Source organism: Hemitrygon akajei, chromosome 5 (genome assembly GCF_048418815.1).
Source record: "Hemitrygon akajei chromosome 5, sHemAka1.3, whole genome shotgun sequence".
In the NCBI taxonomy this organism is placed as follows: domain Eukaryota; kingdom Metazoa; phylum Chordata; class Chondrichthyes; order Myliobatiformes; family Dasyatidae; genus Hemitrygon; species Hemitrygon akajei.
The window spans coordinates 84,743,478-84,763,281 of record NC_133128.1 but is presented as its reverse complement, the minus strand read 5'-3'; the positions used below and the strand labels follow the sequence as shown (position 1 = coordinate 84,763,281).

Sequence of the window (19,804 nt, the reverse complement as noted above, 5' to 3'; positions counted from 1 at the left end):
ACTGTAACAGTAAATTCAGTGGTTTAATTTTAAATTCTTCTTCATTGCCAGCTAAGTTCATTTTGAAAACTACATTTTTCACAATAATTTGGGTAATCACTGTAATCTAGCTTCTTTATCTGTTAAACTCACACTTTACATATCTGCAGTAATAAACTACTGATTATTTTGAACTTTCTTGTGCTGTACCTGCTGCTGATTGGAAAAGTTTGCATGATTTCTATAGATAAAACAAAATAATTTTAGGTTCCTTGAGAGAAATAATTTTAGATTTCTTAAACCCACTTAAGAGAAAATTAAGGTCGTATAAGCTAAACACAAATTAGATGCATATAGTTTTGAAAAATCACAATATAAAAATATTAGCATATATTTAAGATTACATTTCATATTAGCACAGTAACTAATTTTCTGTGGTGTATGCCTTTTAAAGGTTTCCGAAACATTACAAGTACAAACAGCAGCAGTACCTCCAGGACCTTGTCAACCACCAAGACTCACGGGTAAACCTCGAGCAAGAGAATTGCAGTTACATTGGGGTAAGATTTATTTGTCTCTAGAATATGTCTAGATTGTTTTCTTCCATTATGGTAGAGATGGCATCCCAGGACGAGGACTCAGGATGTATGCAGCACAACTGGCAGGTGTGTTTACAGACATTTTTAATCTCTCTCTCTCTCCCAGTGTAGGGTGCCATCCTGTTTCAAATTATCCACCATTGTCCACGTACTAAAAAAGACGAAGGTAACATGCTTGAACAACTGGCGTCCTGTCACACTCACCTCAATAATAAGCAAATACATTAAGACGCTGGTCAAGGATTACATCTGCAGCTTGTTACCACCCAAACTGGACCCCCTACAATTCGCTTACTGACACAACGATCAACAGACGACGCAATAGCTACTGCTCTACATAACGTCCTTACACATCTGGAGAAGAAGGATACTTGTGTGAGAATGCTGTTCTTGGACTACAGTTCAGCATTCAACACCATAGTTCCACCCAGGCTCGACAAGAAGCTCAGAGACCTCGGCCTTGACCCTGCCTTGTGCAGCTGGATCCTGGACTTCCTGTCAGATTGCCAGCAGGTGGTAAGAGTGGGCTCCCTCACCTCCACCCCTCTGACTCTCATTACAGTAGCCCCTCAGGGCTGTGTATGAAGTCTCCTTCTTTATTCCCTGTATACCCATGACTGTATCGCCACCCATAGCTCTAATTTGCTAATTAAATTTGCTGACGACACTACATTGATTGGCCTAATCTCAAACAATAACGAGGTGGCCTACAAGGAAGAAGTCATCTCTCTGACACAGTGGCGTCAAGAAAACAACCTCTCCCTCAATGTTGCAAAAACAAGGGAGCTGGTTGTGGATTACAGGAGGAATGGAGACAGGCTAACCCCTATTGACATCAATACATCTTGGGTTGAGAGAGTAAACAGCTTTAAGTTCCTCGGCATCCACATCACCAATCACCTCGCGTGGTCTGTACACACCAGCTGTCTGGTGAAAAAGGCGCAATAGCATTTCTTTCACCTCAGACGGTTGAGAAAGTTTGGTATTGGCCTCCAAATCCTAAGAACTTTCTACAGGGGCACAATTGAGAGCATCCTGACTGGCTACATCACTGCTTGGTATGGGAACTGTACCTCCCTTAATCGCAGGATTCTGCAGAGAGTGGTGCGGACAGCCCAGCGCATCTGTAGTTGTGGACTTCCCATGATTCAGGACATTTACAAAGACAGGTGCGTAAAAAGGGCCTGTAGGATCATTAGGGGCCTGAGTCACTCCAACCACAAACTGTTCCAGCTGCTACTATCTGGGAAATGGTACCGCAGCATAAAAGCCAGGACCATAAGGCTCTGGGACAGCTTCTACCAGCCCATCTGACTGATTAACTCACGCTGATTTGAGTGTATTTCTATGTTACATTGACTGTTCTATTTATTATAAATTGTTATGAATTACTATGATTGCACATTGCACAGAGACGTTACATGAAGATTTTTACTCCTCATGTATGTGAAGGATGTAAAAAAATATAGTCAATTCAATTATATGAAGATGAGAGTATTTCAATGTAGTCTAGAGAGTATAGTTGACTGCTTAAGGACAGTGTTCTTCAACAAACGGCATCCTTTTGAGTCTTGTTCCATCTTTTCAGCTAGGTATTAAATGATAGAAATTTCAGTAATTTTTCTTAGCAGTTCATTGGCTGAATTATTAAAAATATGATGGCTATATAATTTAAGATACATAAAAATGTATAGTTTTATTTACAAGTACATTATTTCAATTTGTATTTCAAAATTGGATTTAGTTTGTTTATAATTTTCATTTGCCCAATATCAAATCATTGCAGTTGTCTTTTAATAGTAGAAAAAATGTTTACCTGGTGTTAGATTCCATTTAAGTATCTTGACACTAAAAGAGTTGAACTAAATCTTTGATAGCTTTGTAGTTCTTTGCAAATGAAAGATTTTCTATGTGCTTTTATGTGTATATTAAGCTTGACGAACAGGTGCTTGAGGAAAGCTTTTCCAGAAATAACATGGTGTATTATGAATATTTGTGTCTTTTTCATAGCTGGCACTTGTTACTCAAAGATATTTAATTTTAACATTGTACCTACTATAAATTATAAACACTAATCAATTAATTGTACTAATGTTTTAATTAGAGATTAAAGCATTATTTTTTAGCCTATACATACTGTTTCCTGGTAAATTAGAAGTTTTAAAATAAGATCAATTTATCTGAAGTATATTTCTCTTCAGATATGAATATTTGTTAATATGTACTTTTCTTCACCATTTATAAAAAATTGTAATAAATGTAGGCTATGTGGCTGCTTAAGACCAGTAGATATAGAAGCAGAATTAGGCCATTTGGCCTGTTGAGTTTGCTCCACCAGTTCATCATGGCTGATCCATTTCCCTCTCAGCCCCAATTGCCTGCCTTTTCCCATATCCTTTCATCCCCTGACTAATCAAGAATCTATCAAACTCTGTCTTAAATATACCGATGATTTGGTCAACACAGCTGCCCATGGCAATGAATTCCACAGATTCACCAATTTGTAACTAAAGAAATTCCTCCTCAACCCCATCCTAAATGGACGTCCCTCAATTCTGAGGCTGCCATTGGACTCCCCTGCCATAGGAAGCATCCTCTTTACATACACTCTATCAAGGCCTTTCAAAATTCTCTAGGTTTCAATGGGAACCCCCCCCCCCCCCCCATCTTTCTGGATTCCAATGAGTCCAGGCCCAGAGCCATCAAACGCTCCTCATATGATAAGCCTTTCAATCCCAAAATCATTTTTGTGAACCTCCTTTGCACCCGCTCCAATGTCCGCACATCCTTTCTTAGATAAGAGGCCCATACAATAATACAAGTGAGGCCTCACCACCGCCTTGCACAGCCTCAACATTACATTCTTGTTTTTAAATTCTGGTTCTCTCGAAATGAATGCTAATATTGTATTGTGTCTTCTTCACCACCAACTCAACCTGTAAATTAACCTTTGGGGAATCCTACATGAGGACACCCAAGTCCCTTTACACCTCAGATTTTTGAATTTTCTCTCCATTTACTAAATAGATGTATTACATCTGCCACTTCTTTGCCCATTCTCCTAATCTGTGTAATCCTTCTGTATCCTCTCTGCTTTCACAACACAACATGTCCCTCCATCTATCTCGGTATTGTCTGCAAAGTTGGCTGCAAACCCATCAATTCTGTCATACAAATCATTGACATATATTTAAAGAAGCAGTCTCAACACAGACCCCTGTGGAATGCCACTAGTCACCAGCAGACAGCCAGGAAAGGCTCCCATTATTCCCAATTGTTGCCTTCTGCCCATCAGCCAACAGTCTGTTCATGTTGTATCTTTTGTGTAATACCACTGCCTCTTAATTTGTTAATCAGCCTCATATGCGGCACCTTTTTAAAGCCTTCGGAAATTTCAAGTAAACAACATCCATGTCAAAAAAATCATGACTGAATTCTGCCTCAACTCCACTGATTTCCTTAATGATCAAAGTGTGTAACTATTTAATGTGCAATTAGATCTTACATATATCATATATTATGTAATTTTCATGCTCACGTTTTACCTGATTAAGTATTTTGAAGAAGTATTTGAGATCCAAAACTTGCTGATTATTGCATTTCTATCATGGTGTGTCAGATGATTTGCATAGGAACTCTACTTAATAGATTAAGAACATGATAAATGATGTCAAATAAGAATTGGACTTCTGTGAATGTTTTTCCAGAAGTTCAAGCATTGTATCATAGGGTACTAAAATACTAGAGTCATAGACAGTATCTTAAAATGTTTTGCTAGATAACTCGGCTAACTTCAAAATGATTATTGTAGTGTTATTAAAAAAGCTATTGTTAAATGCATTAGAATTAGCAGATTTGAGTAGTGTTTGCCACTGCTTCTATTTCCAAGTACTTGTGGATTTTGCCTTTTTAGCAACATTTTCAGTCTTTTTGCTGGAGAAGTAAGCATGTTTCCATTCCATCATTGGGCCAGCAGGTATTACAGAAATTTCCAGGCAATCAGTGGTGGCAAATTGAAGGATTAGTTCATAGCATAAAAGTGTACATATCACCATTAAAAATGTATACAATATCCTTGCTGAGCCCCTGGAATCTTTTACTGCATTAAACGTACTATATAGTTTAGTTTTTGTTCAAACTAGAATGTGTTGTTTCTTTCATCAGGCCAACCTCCTGTGACTGGTGGTTCCCAAGTAATAAGTTATAAGCTAGAAATATTTGCATCAGACCTGAATGATCCCAAGGAAGTATACCAAGGACCTGACATGGAATGTACAGTCAGCAACCTGCTTCCAGGAAGGATATATGGTTTTCGACTTCGAGCTGCAAACAAAACAGGGGTAAGAATTAAGAGTTTTTAAATTTTCTGCCAGCTCTTCCAGGATTGCCCAACCTGATGTAGTACTGCTTTTCTCTGCAGGATTTCTGTTTGCTTCTTTTACCTTTGCTCTCTTCCCTTTTAGTCTGTGATCGTGTATCTACAAAGCTCCCTTCCCCAAACACATCACTTCCTTAATGAATTCGAACTGAAATTTAACTATTTGCATTTTGATTTTCACATAAATACTGATGAGATCTGTTGTTAAATCACTACTTGTTGCTTCCTGAGATCCATTCAGCACATAGATGCTTTTGTTCTCTCAATTCAATGATACTGATTTGCTTCTCAAGCTAATCCTATGCTACATCCTACACTACATCCTACACTTTAATAAAGGGTTCTTTTTCTACCTTGCAGGTATCAAGTTGTAATGGAAGGTTATTGGTCTGATATGTTACCTCTGTTTCTCTATTCAAGATGCTGCCTGAGCTGCTGAGTATTTCCAGCATTTTCTGCTTTAAAAATTAAATTGGTTCTGTGAGGCAGTATTTAAGCAAAATACTGTTGCCCTGCACAAAATTCCTTGAGTTTTCAAATAAGTCTTTTTAAATGTCTGCATTGTAGTCTTAATTATGATGCCTCATGTACACCTTATGAGGAGTTTGCCTTCTGCTGTCAGACCATGAGACGTAGGAGAAGAATTTGTCCCATCGAGTGCACTGTCATTTGATCATGGCTAATTATTTTTCCTCTCAACCCCATTCTCCTACCTTCTCCACGTAACTGTTGACACCCTTTTTAATACAGAACCTATCAACCTCTGCTTTAAATATACTCAATGACTTGGCTTCCACAACCATCTGTGGCAATGATTTCCATGAATGACTAAAGAAATTTCACCTCATCTCTGGTCCGGGTTCTTCCAGTATTGGAAATATTCTCACCATGTCTACTCTAGGCTTTCCAGTATTTAGTATGTTTCATTATGGTTTTAAATGCCACTGAATATTAGCCTAGAGCCATCAAACACTGCTCATAAATTAACCTTTTAATTTCTAGAATCATTGCCCTAAACCTCCTCTGGACTCTCTCCAGTTCTAGCACATTCTTTCTTGGATTTGTCGCTTGAAACTGCTCTCAGTACCTCAAATGGGTTCTTATCAAAGCCTCAACATGACAGTACTGTGCAATGTCTTAGGCACCCGAGATTTTTTATATAAATTTTGTTTTAGAAGTTTATTTTTTGTCTTCTGCATTAGTGTATCAGTAGAAAAGAGCAAAATTTACATTTCCGAACATGCACTTTCCAAAAAAAATTACAGAGAAGTTGTTGTAATTAAAGAAAGTAACATATTAGGTAATAGATCATTTTTAAATAAAAACTTGATTACTTTGTTGGCATATGGTCCAGTGTATGATTAAACAAAGATAACAGTTGCTAATGATAATAACATAATGAGTTGAATGAACTAAATTGCTTAACTGAAACAGAAATGAATATGGAAGGAATCAAACTGGGCAAAGCAAACTAAAAGGTGAGGGTGTGGCAGATGTGACAGTTTAACCTTCAAATCATCAATTATTACATCATGGCAAGAGTGAGTACAGCAACAAGACACAAGGTGATCATCCTCTCTCCCAAGCAGAAATTTCATAGCAAATAGGATGTTCAAGATGTGCTATCCAAGTTCTTCTGAAGAAGCACAAAAAAACGAGCAAGGTTGAGGACCAGAAACATAGTGATCTGCCACGGAGACTGAGTGCATCAAACTGACATCCCTCATAAATTGGAAGAAGTTCAGCACTGCTATCAACTCTGTACTCACAGAAACCACTGGAACCCAAGTACAGCCCTCCTCAATCCAGAGAAGTCTTATCAGAAGTGGTCTTCATGGAAGAGTTGCTTCCTCAGTCAAGAGACTCATCTACACAAAGCACAAGGACTGGGGTATTGAACAACGGTAACAAGTGCGCTGAACTGATGAGTCAAAATGTGAAATTTTTGTCTCAAACAGGAGTTATTTTGTACATTAAAGGCTGGATAGCACTACATGGATGAAAGTCTTCAGCCAACATTGAAGCATGGCAGAGGTTCTTAGAAGGTCTGGGATTGCAATTCTGCAAATGGAGTTAGTGATTTGGTCAGAATTAATAGAATCCTTAAATGGGATTACCTGGAGAGGCAGAAGCAAGCAAGATAGCCAAAGTCTGCAGAAGAACTATGGCAAGTTCTCCTAGATGCTTGGACCAACCAACCAGCAGATATTCTTATAAAACTACACGTCAGTGTACTTAAGAGAATTGATGCAGTTTTAAAGGCAAAGGGTAGTCACACCAAATACCAACTAACTTGATTTAGATTTTTACTATTTATTATTCTTTATAGTTTTTTTGATATTTAGAAACTTCCAATGTCATTATTTTTGGAAGCATCTTCTTTTTACAGATTTTTTTTACATGTGCCTAAGATGAATGCACAGTGCATCCTTGCTTTTATAGTCTAATCTTCTTGAAATGAATGTTAACATTCTATTTGCCTTCCTATTACCAACTGAGCACCTTTTGCACCTCTGATTTATGTATTTTCTCCCTGCATAAAAAAATTATTCTTTCCATCAAAATACATGACTATACACTCCCTACACTGTATTCCATCTGCAATTTCTTTGCCTATTCTCCTAATCTCTCCAAGTCTTTCTGGAGACTCCCATCTTCCTCAACATTACCTGCCCCTCGACCTATCTTTGTTTCATCTGCAAATTTGTGCACAAAGCCATCAATTTTATCCAGATCATTAATGCATAAGTGACAAATAGCGGACCCAACACTAGCCCCAATGGAACACTACAAATCACGGTCAGCCAACCAGAAGAGGCCATCTTTTCATGTTTTGTCTTAATTTTGGTTTAGTTAATTGTTTCACTACCTATTAGAATACATTAAATGTAGTGTTTAAATTAATACTAGAGTTACTAATTTGAGTGTATAAAATTGAGACTTGTTGCATTCTGTAATAAAGGAAGTTAGTGATGCAAGTGTGTTGGTATCATTAAAGAATGTGTGTTAATCAGTTTTGAAGTAGAGAAGATAAGTTTGCAAATAGGTTTGTGTACAGAAATAATAGTTTTATACCCCTGAGATCCTCTGAGCAAGTTTATTGGAAAGTTATTGAAATAGATTATAAAAAGTTCATTTATCAACTTTTGTTGTGTTTTGAAATTATTTGAGTAGAAAAGAATGTGGGATCAATGAAAACATTCAGTTAGATTTGCTGAACTTTCAATTTAGAATTGACATTTTATGTCTAAATATTTTGGAACATTTTAACACCTTGAGTTTAATTGATGCAGTATTTCTTTTCCCCAGTACGGACCATTCTCGGAAAAATGTGAGATTTGTACGGCAGCTGCATGTCCTGATCAATGCAAAGCTCCACAGGTTACGTGTAAGACAGCCACATGTGTGCATGTCAGCTGGACGGTAAGCAATATCTTTTCTCTTTCTCTTTTAATACTAACATAAAGAATCCAATTAATAATTAAATTACTTTGCATGTATAGAGGATATGTTTATTATTTCTACCTATTTGTTGAAATTGTAGAGAATAGGCATTCCAATAGTAACATTTCCCAGCAAGTTACCTCAAAGCTTATTTGTATATACAATAATTTAAGTGTTTTAAAGCCTCAAATAGGACAATCCAGCAGCTGTTTTTTAGATAGTATCCATACCACAAAATCTAAGTAGATAAAGGTAATGCCTGCTCTGCTCTTTTTGCTGGATTTGTATATGCAATAAATTTCTGTGCTTCATTTAATCTTATAGGTACCAGCTGACAATGGTGCTGATGTGACAGAGTATAGGCTGGAATGGGGAGTAGTGGAAGGTATGATGCAAATCTGTTACTGTGGACCTGGTCTAAGTTATGAAATGAAAGGACTCCAGCCTGCCACTACCTACTTCTGTAGAGTTCAGGTAATCAAAAAATTTCAGTAATCTCAATGGTATAATATAGGGCTTGTCAAAAGTGGAAACAAAAGTTTTTCCAAGGCATGTAAATAGTGGGGTTGCCAGATCCAACCTGATGTGTTAAGAGCCACTTGTGTATACTTTCAAATTGAAAAACAATATAGCAAATCAATATTTTCATTTTAGAAGACAATTCTGAGAATAATTGAAATCAGTTAACTTTGTTACTGTTTATATTCAGTAATTCATTGAAGTAATGAATGCTAGTGCTATAAGGAAGTCTTTGCAAAACAAAATAATCAAAAATAAAGGATATTATGCCTCTGTAGCCTATTCATTCAGTTCTTTGAAAAATTACAGCACTTTCAGTTCAATTCCTTTATGTGAGGACTTCTGTATATTAATAATTTTATTAAATATTAGTTCCTGCTATAGATGAATACATGTAAAGGGGTCTTTCACCCGAAAAGCTGACTGTTTCTCTTTCCATAAATATTGCCCCATCTGTCAGGTATTTCCAGCATTTTCTATTGCTATGAAGTTTATGGATTTCAATATTGTATCTGGAAACCCGAGTAGTTATTGATTTATGTATGCTATCTGTATTAAAGTTGTTTTTCTTCTGTATTTGAAGATGCTGTAACATTTTACACTATTACCTTAGTTTGTTGCAATTTTAAAATTACATCAAGCTAAGGTAATAGTGTAAAATGTTACTGCATGTTCAAATACAGAAGAAAAAACAAACTACTTTAATACAAACAAAAAACAACTTTAATAATTTTTAAATTGCTCTTTTGAGACTGAAATGACCGTTTGTATAGTATTTGCTCATGAGAAATAGGCATTTTGCTCAAAATCTTGTTTAATTAGAGTGCTATGTGGTTTGTGGTTCTTTGATGAGATTTCTTTCAATTTTACCCAGAGTAGACACTATTCCTGAGGTATGTCATTCAGTTCTCCTTTATCTTTAGAGTACATAACACTGTGATTATGTTCATATTCATATATTTATGCATTTTATCCAGCTGCTTCTATAATACTTTAGCTGTTTTCTCCAAATAGATAATCTGTTTCATTCTGTTCTCATCTACAATATGACCATTTTGAATTAGCTTACTGAATCAAAAATAATTGAATATTAAAAATACAACTGGTCATAACACTTTTCTAACCCTTCCTTTGCTGAAAAATTATTCTACAAACACAGAGCTGCTGTTTTATGTCAGCTGTTTTCTCAATAGTGTTAGTAGAGATACTTTATTGAGCCAGAGTTCTTTCCCAATACAAATATACACTGAGTGGCTACTTTACTTGACACACCTATACACCTGCTCACTAATGCAGATATTTAATCAACCAACTATGTGACAGCAACCCAATTGAAAAAGCATGCAGATATAGTATGTTCAAGTGGTTCAGTCATTGTTCAAACCAAACATCAGAAAGGGAAAGAAATGTGATCTAAGCAACTTTGACCATGGAATGATTGTTAGTGCCAGACGAGGTGGTTTGAGTATCAGAAACTGCTTATCTCCTGGGACTTTCACGCACAACAGTCTCTAGACTTTACAAAAACCATCCAGTGAGAGGTAGTTCTGTGGGCAAAAACATCTTGTTAACGAGAGAGGTCAGAGGAAAATGGCCAGGCTCATTCAAGCTGATAGGAAGGTGGCAGTAACTCAAATAACCACATGCTTTAACAGTGGTGTGCAAAAGAGCATCTCTGAATGCACAAGATGTCGAACCTTGAAGTGGATGACCTGCAGTAGCACAAGACCACTCTGGGTTCCACTCCTGAGGCCAATTTATTAGGTACACTCCTGCATCTAATGAAATAGCCACTGAGTGTAATTTTAACTATCCATCATAATTCTGCTAAATTCTGATATTTACTTGAGCAATCTGATCTTCAATGGGTTTGCATTATGCAGTTCTGGATTCTCACCTAAGCTTGTTACCTCCACAATTAGAATTAGAATCAGGTTTATTATTACTGGCATACTGTATGGTGTGATTTTTTTCATTTTTGCAGCAGTAACTAAGTACTCTTAGTTACAAATTAAATAATGCAGAAGATGAATAAAATGGTATATTCATTAGTTCATGGACCATTCAAAAATCTGATGGTGGAGGGAAGAAACTGTTCTTAAAACATTGAGTCTTGGTCTTCAGGCTCCTTTACCTCCTCCCTGATAGTGTACACATATTGTTCATAATAGAAATTGTTCTATGTAATTCACAAATACCATCATTGAGTTTTTGTGTTCACTTTAAGAGACAGTGTCTGATGTAATGATGTGAGTGTAAAGTGACTGTTTTTGGTTTGTTGGTAATGAAAGTAAAGAGCCTCAGCTTTTGGTAAACACATAAAATGACTCTCACATGTTTTATTCACAAAATCCTACAGTGGTGACCCCGACATGATTCAAACATGTTTCGGGGTCATCTGTTGTTCATTATAGACATTTTTATCAGGGCGACGCTTCCCATATGACACGAGCACTCGAGTGTGCTGGCTGTATTGCCCATTGATTATAAGGCAGAGAAGAATGGACCCTCAGTGGAGGCTGTCAGCAGTAGCAGGATCCAGACTTACGGTACACGACACTGATGCTCTGCTTCAGTGGATGATGCTATACACGGGACTTTGTCTTGGCTAGAGTTGCTAGACCTCTGCTTATAACAAAAGTCTATTAGTAGATCTTAAGAACTGCCAGCTTGTGGATGCAAAGAACTTCGGGTTGTTACCCTGTATCCCCAGTACATTCCCCATGATGACTCTGTCTAGTGTATGCACCACCACATGTGAATTCACTCGCCTGCTGGGCAAATTCCCATAACTCACCAAGCCCACATTTTCCACTGCAGCCACAAATCATGGGGTCGATTACCACATTTCCACAACTGGCTCATGCAGCCTTCTGGAGTCAGTCGGCCACAAATCCCCTGCGCACGCAATGGCCAAAGCGTCAGACCCTTGGTCTGCACAGCATCAGCGCCACAACTGACATATAGCACATCTAAGGGAAAAATTATGCTGTAGCTGAATACTTCTCATGGCCCGCCATCAATGCCATACATATCGAGGCTGACTTTGACAGCATGGCAGCTGTCCAAGCTACCTACTTAGAGGGCCAGGCAGTCACAGACCTGCGATTGGCTGATGTCGAATTCAGGGTTGCAGAAGTTTCCCTCCTGTGCAATTTTTCCACCAGTCGTTCTCACCCCATAGTGCCAGGAAATTGGAGACATACTGTTTTTAACTCTATTTACAGCCTCTCACATCCGGTTAAGAAGGTTTCACAAAAGCTGGTTGCTTTAAAGTTTGTGTGGGACAACCTTGGGAAGGTCATGCGAGCCTATGTTCTGTGTCAATGAGTAAAAATTATCCGTCACATTCGGATATCATTGACACCTTTTGAGGTCCCTGAGTGACGGTTTGACCACATCAATGGTCCTGTTCTCCCCCCACATGGTTTCACACATCTCCTTACTGCAGTAGACCATACGACCAGGTGGCCAGAGGTTGTCCCTCTAGCGTTGAGAATGGCTGCAGACATGGTTCAGACATTGATCAACACTTGGGTTACTTGGTTTGGCACGCCGTTATTTATTTTGAACGCAGTCCCCAATTCACATCAAACCTCTGGGCTGAATGGCCCAGAACCATTGTGTTAAATTGCATCACACCACAGCATGTCACCTGCTGTCAATTGTGCAAGCGGTATCACCATTCCTTAAATACCTCCCTAATGATGAGTGTTTGCACAATCGTCTCTTTCTGGGGTTCAGAATGGCTCCAAAAGAGGACCTACACTCCTTCGCAGCTGAGCTGCTGAACAGGTAGCTACTACGGGTGCTGGATAATTTTATTCCTGTTGCCACAACAGCCTGTTCGGCATCTCAGTAGTGTTCTGCCCTCCTCAGTAAATTCAATTCTTTTACACCTATTCCTACTTCTCATCATGGCATACAGCACTCTTGGGTTTCAGTTGACCTATGTTGTAACTTGTTTGTTTTTGTCCATGCACATCAATACCCCTTAAGTCCCTTTGCAATGGCACGTCCTGCAAAAAGGCTTTTATTGTAGATAGGAAGTGTTGAAATTAAAATATTGTAAAAAGAAAGGAAGTGTTGAGCATTTAATATTTCAGTAATATTTGAGTAATCTTGTGTGTGTGTGTATGTATGTATGTGTATGTGTGTGTGTGTGTGTGTGTGTATATATATATATATATAGAGGTTGATTAAGCATTCTTATTTATTTAAATAATTCATTATGAGTTATATGTATAAATATGTAAATTGCAAACGTCATTACACTACCACGTGATACATGTGCGCCTCACTTAAAGTAAACACGAAGTTAGACTTAAGTTCTATAGATTGCCTTAAACCAGCCCACCAAGACCTAGATGGCTCTACTACCATATCCCCTGCATCACAACATAACCAGGTGCATGTCAGCACACTGCTAGGTGAACTAGAGGCACCTGCTATTATTCCAACCAAGGCATATAGGACCTGAACTGGGCAGTTCATACAAGCTCCAAACAGACTCACGATGCCAGTTTTAGTGAATTCTGAGGCGCGTGGGGTGGGGGGTGGTTGCTGAGAAGGGAAATGTAATGGGTGACAGATGACATCTATTGTTCATGATAGAAACTGTTCTAAGTAATTCATAAACACTATTACTGAGTTTTGTGTTCACTTTAATAGAAGGTGTCTGACGTAATGGGGCATCAGTGTAAGGCGACTGCTTTTGGTTTGTTGGTAATTATTAATTATTGGATTTGGCACATGGCAAATAATTTTTAAGAGACTTTTGGATAGGTACATGGAGCTTAGAAAAATAGAGGGCTATGGGTAAGCCTAGTAATTTCTAAGGTAGGGACATGTTCGGCACAGTTTTATGGACTGAAGGGTCTGTATTGTGCTGTAGGTTTTCTGTGTTTCTAACTGCAGCCACCAGCCTTCAAATCTGAATATAGATTGTTGATTAAATTTAAAATGCAGCTTTGAACAACAGGTTCCTAAAAGCCTTGAATCACAGACCAGACAATGCTGATTAAAATTCATTTAGATGTATGTGGTGTGGGTGTAAATTGGGGGTGTGAAGTTTGTGTGTAGTTTTAAAGAAAGCATTGTGGATGCATTGTAAATATGGAATTGTGCTTTGATGTTTAGCACATAAAATGTTAGGTAGCATAGGGCCAACCAAACCTTTCCACCAAAAGCGTCTCAATATAATGCCTGCTGCATCCTGTTTTGTGATTAAAGAGGCTGCCTCATTTGTCCAAGTACTTTTCTCTGGTGACTTCATTCCCACAACAACAGTAATGGAAGTAAAGGGCTATGGCTTTTGCTAACCATGTTTTAATCACAAAATCCTTCAATTGTAATAACATGAAGCGGGCACATTCTGGATAGTGGGGGTCTTTAATGAAGAATGTTGCCTTCTTAATGCACCACCTCTTGAAGCTGTCCTCAGTAGTGGGGAGGGTTGTGACGGTGTTGGATCTGGCTGGGTCTGCAGCCTCTTGTAATCCTATTCTTTGGATCCACCGTACATCTGCAGAAACTTGAGAGTCTTTGGTGTCATATCAAATATCTTCAAACTTCTAATGAAATAGAGCTACTGAGTGCCTCTTTCATGAGTCTGTCAATGTGGTGGGTCTAGAATAGATCCTCTGAGATGCTAATAACCAGGAACTAGAAGCTCCTCTTCCTTTCTTCCTCTGACCTTTCAGTTAGGACTGGTGTATGTTCTCCTGACTACTTCCTGAAGACCACAATGCAAGGTTGTTGTTGCAGCACTATTCAACCAGCTGATTTATCTCACTCCAACACATCACCTCATCACCGTATGAGATTTTGCCAACCTCAGTTGTATGCTCTTTGAATTTATAGATATCAGTGTAGTTGTGCCTAGCCACAGTCATGAGTATATAGAAAGTAGAACAGTGGGCTAAGCACACATCCTTTAGCTGTTGTCAGCAAGGAGGAGATGTTATTACCAATCTGCACTGATTGATCTCCCAATAAGGAAATTAATGATCCAGTTGCAGAGGCCCAGGTTTTGAAGTTTGTTGATTAGTAATGAGAGGATAATGGTGTTGAACGCCAAGCTGTAATCGATAAACAGCAGCATGACATATGTTTTATGCTGTCCAGGTGGTCCAAGGCTGAGTGGCGAACCGGTGAGATTGTGTTAGCTGTAGGCCTGTTTTGCTGGTAGGCAAATTATAGTGGGTTCAAGTCCTTGCTCAAGTAGGACTTAATTATAGCTATGGCCAACCTCTCAAATTATGTGTGAGTGCTACCGAGTGATAGTCATTGAGGCAGCTCACCCTTACTTGGGCACCGGTATAACTGATTGCCAGAGATTGGTGGTGTTCTTGAATACTCCAACCAGCTGGTCAGCACAGATTTTCAGTAGCTTGAAGACCTGTCTTGAGGCCTGACGCCTTGCAAAGGTTCACCCTCTTGAAGGATGTTCTGACATCTGCCTCTGAGAAGAGATTGCAGGGTCACCAGATGCTAAGAGAATTCACACACAAGTAGTGTTACTGTCATTTGTGCTGTTAGGTTTCACCTATGGGAAGTAACAGACTGTAAGCATTACCACAGCTGTTACGCATTTGATTGTGTCTCTTAATTTCAAAAGGAATTGCTTCTTTGCTCTCATGATGGCCTTCTGTGTTTTGTACCTGAACTTTTTGTAGGGTTCTCAGTTACCAGTCTTGATTGTCACAGATCAATATCAGCGAAAGCCAGAAAAATAAAATCTCTATGATTTTTTTTTGCTGCTATCATCCTTGCTATAAATTTTTCTTTTTCATTTATTTTGCTATCTAAGAGTTCTGATTATTTCTCTCAGCTAGAAAGACAAACTCCTTCAGAAGGTATATAGTTTAATCAGAAGTTCTCTAACCCTGTTTTTCTGTCTGATTTATAATAGCCTTGTGGAAAACTACTCTGTTTAGTTGGACGTATTTATCACTAATTGCAATAATACCACCAGATCTCTTCTATATTTTGGTTAATTATATAACATTGTTCTTATGCAATCCCAGTGTTGTGTGTTGAATCCTTATAGCCATGAATGTAAGTAATAGTTTTTGGATCTCTTCAGTAAATTAAAATTATTTCTGAAAACACTAATTGAACATGTAATTACTAACAGAACAAAATCCTGTAAATTGCTTCTCTATATTAGATGACAGAGAAAATGGAAACCGTGAAACATGGTTTCAAAGATCAGAAAGCTTATAAAGTTATCAGGTGTCACACATTGTTAAATATCTTATTTACTTCCAGGCATTGAACATGGCTGGTGCTGGTCCTTTCAGTGATGTGGTTTTATGTATGACACCAGCATCTGTTCCAGCTGCCGTAGGTTTTGTACAAGTTATGGATGAGGATCAGCTTGATGTGCCACTTGATTTCCAGTCAACTTGTCTTGCGATACAGTGGGAAGAGCCTTGTGATCATGGTTCTGAAATCACAAACTACAGTATTGACTTCGGTGAAAGACAGCCAATAATCGTGGACAGAACCACTAGCCATGTCATTGGAAATCTGCAGCCAGATACCACTTACAGGTATGTTAGGTTACAAGAATTTTCATGCCCCGCATGAGTTTAGATTGACCACTTTAAGAGCTAAAGCTAAGTTTTGATAGCCAGGAAATCTTTTATTATGGCCAGGTATGAACAATTTTTATGCTCAATTATAAAATGTATGAAACATCATTTGATTAGAATAATCTTTAGTTAAGCACAGTGAATTTTGTACTTTCAAAGGAAATTACTGTGTGCACTCTTTTAGCTTGATGGAATTGACCAGAGCAAAGCGATATGTATTGCAGCCCATAAAGGAAGTCCACTCTTTTTAACCTTTTAATTTTCAGTTTTATGGTGTACTTAAAGTAATGTTTTAATTGGTGGAATTTAAATGTTTCAAAAAGTAATTTTTCTAAAGAATTACAACAATAAGAAGAGTATTTTGTGCCTGGTGTTTCAGCAAAAAGCTGATTATAATGTAAGGCATAGACTATTTTCTAAATGGAGAGAAAATTTAAAAATTATAGGTGGAAACTGACTTGGGAGTCCTTGTACAGGTTTCCCTAAAGGTTAACTCGCAGGTTGAGTCGATAGTAAGGAATGCAAATGCAATATTAGCATTCATTTTGAGAAGACTAGAATATAGGAGCAAGGATGTGATGATGAAGCTTTATAAGGTGTTGGTTAGACTACACTTGGAGTACTGTGAGCAGTTTTGGATCCTTTATCTAAAAAAAAGATATGCTGGCATTAGAGAAGGTCCAAAGGAGCTTCACGGGAATGGGTTAACGTATGAGGATTGTTTGATGGCTCTGAGCCTATATTCACTGTAGTTTAGAAGAATGAAGGGGGATCTCAATGAAACCTATCAACTATTGAAAGGCCGAGATGGAGTGGATGTGGAGAGAGTGTTTCCTATAGTGGGTGAGTCTAGGAACCAGAGGGCATAGCCTTAGAATAGAGGGATGTTCATTTGGAACAAAGTTGAGGAAGAATTGCTTTAGACTGAGAGTGGTGAATCTGTGGAATTCATTGTCATGGATGCTGTGGAGGCCAAGTCATTAGGTATATTTAAAACACAGGTTGCTAGGTGCTTGATTAGTCAGGGCATCAAAGGTCCTAGAGAGAATGCAGGAGAATTGTGTTGTGAGAGATAATAAATCAGCCATAGTGGAATGGTGGAACAGTGGAATTGGCCAAATGGCATAATTCTGCTCTGATGTCTTATAGTCTTACATCGTTCATTAGTTATAAACCCTGAACAGGTAAAGGAGCATATGGGAATGCTTAAATAATAACAGAAAATACTGAAACGGTTAAACAGCATCTGAGAAATGAGGATCAACATTTGGTCTGAAGCCCTTCATCAGAAGTTTGGAGAGAAAACTAGTAACCACTCAGTTTGGACTGCTCATACGGTTGTGGAACACATAACTGATAGCAATAGAGAATTGACTCTGTATACTACAGTTCAGAAAGTTTCAACATTTTTATCCTTTGCTGATACATCAAGCAATTAAGGTGGCAACAGTATGCTTTATTCCAAGAGAATTTGAGTACAAAAACAATAACAAGTAACTGAAATTAAAAGTGCCCCTGGTGATACTGGAAGTTTTTGTGCAAATCTGATCTCCCTATCTAAAGAAGGATTTACCTGCAGTGGAGAAATGCATCATTTCAGTACATTTGATTTCTGCAGTGAGTAGATTGTCCAAAGAAAAGAGTTAAAGTACACTGGATTTATACTCTACGGTTTAGAAGAATGTTCAATGATCTCATTTAAACATACAAAGGTTACAATAATTTATACAGGAATAATATTTCCTCTTGCTGTGATATTTAGAAGCTGGGATCACAGTTTCAAAATGGGGTTGGCAATTCAAACTGAGATAAAAAAAATATTCATCCGAAGGGCAATGAAACTTGGACCTCTGTACCCCAGAGAGCTATGCAGGCTTAGTCAATGAGTATGCACAGAGGAGTATAGGATAGGAACAGCTCTTCAGTGCACAATCTCTATACCAACCATAATGCCAATTTAAACTAACCTCATTTACTTGCACGTGGTCAGTATCACAATGTCCCTTGCCTGTTCATGTGCCTGTTTGCTTTGCCCTTAAATGCTGCTATCATATCTGCTTCCACCACTTCCTTTGGCAGCATATTCCAGGAACTTACACTCTCTTTGTTTAAATAAAAGCTTGCCTTGCAAAGCTCTTTCAAATTCCCTCCTCTTACCTTGAACCTATACCTCCAGTGTTGGTGTTTTCATCCTAAGTGGTGGTGGTGGGGGGGGGGGGGGGGTGCGGGGTGGAAACTATCTACCCTATCTGTGCCACTTGTTCAAGCTGTCTAGATATGCAAGCCTGGGCAGTACGATTATGGAGAGCAGGCTGTTGCCCATGTGGTAGGAACGGCAAAGACCAATACAGTTTGGTACCAGCAGCGTCGCAGGAGTTGCCAGTCAACTGCCTTTGGAACTCCAGCTCCAGATATTTCCCTCAGGGTTTCCTCCTGAACCCTTCCCCATGCTGGGTATAGCCACAAGGCAGCAGAGGTTTGTGACCAGAGTTTTCCTTCTAGATGAGCTGCCAATTACGGCTGATGAGCCCCATGTGCCCAAAGCAACTGGTTTGAAAGTGCCAGTAACTCGCTTTGCCCCTTTTCCTGTCAATAGAGACGGTTCTGATGGGCTTAGTAGCTAAGCCACACATGAAGCCAGGAGCTGGACTTGGTTGTCAGAGACTATTTGAGGCATATGCCATTGGGAGCATTTAATAGGTAGTGGGAGCTTGTCCCCATTACCACCCTCGGCTATAGCACCCTTAAGGAATCTTTATAATTTTATAAACATCTGTAAAGTCACTCCTCGATATCCAGTGCCCCAGATAAAGAATTTCTAGGTTTATTCAACTTCTTGTTGTTAATAGTACTATCTAATTCAGGCAACATTCTGATGAACCTCTTTTGCATCCCTCCAAAGCCTCCACGTTTCTCCTGTAATATGGTGACCAGAACTGATTATGATACTCCAGCAATGGTCAAATCAAAATTTTATACACCTTAATTCATTAATAGATTTTAAGATAAAGAGAATAAAGACCCTAATGGTAAAATCCACCTGTGATCTGATTGGTGGAAAAAGAACTGGGGTCAAGTGGCCTACGCCTATTTCTTATGCTCCTCTGAAAGTTGTCTGTTATTGTCTCTACCTCCTTCCAGACCAGCATAGGGATCAACCATCAAACTACTACCCACAAGTATTCAACAAGTAACTGAAGCAATATGATGAAGGCTATCATTTAAAAATAACATTTACAATATGAAACACTTGTCCAATATCATTGCATATAGTTAATATATAAATA

At 38.4% G+C, this 19,804-nt stretch overlaps 1 protein-coding gene across 7 annotated transcripts in view; it reads left to right on the top strand.

Moving 5' to 3' along the window:
• The window catches only part of fndc3a (fibronectin type III domain containing 3A), a 244,020-nt gene that overhangs the window by 195,216 nt on the left and 29,000 nt on the right, over nt 1-19,804 (top strand). For all 7 annotated transcript variants that reach the window (XM_073045939.1, XM_073045938.1, XM_073045940.1 and 4 more), the window contains 5 exons: nt 434-539; nt 4,743-4,918; nt 8,266-8,379; nt 8,725-8,874; nt 16,192-16,475. In XM_073045939.1, the coding sequence (XP_072902040.1) occupies nt 434-539; nt 4,743-4,918; nt 8,266-8,379; nt 8,725-8,874; nt 16,192-16,475 (830 nt within the window). The remainder of the gene's footprint in view (nt 1-433; nt 540-4,742; nt 4,919-8,265; nt 8,380-8,724; nt 8,875-16,191; nt 16,476-19,804) is intronic.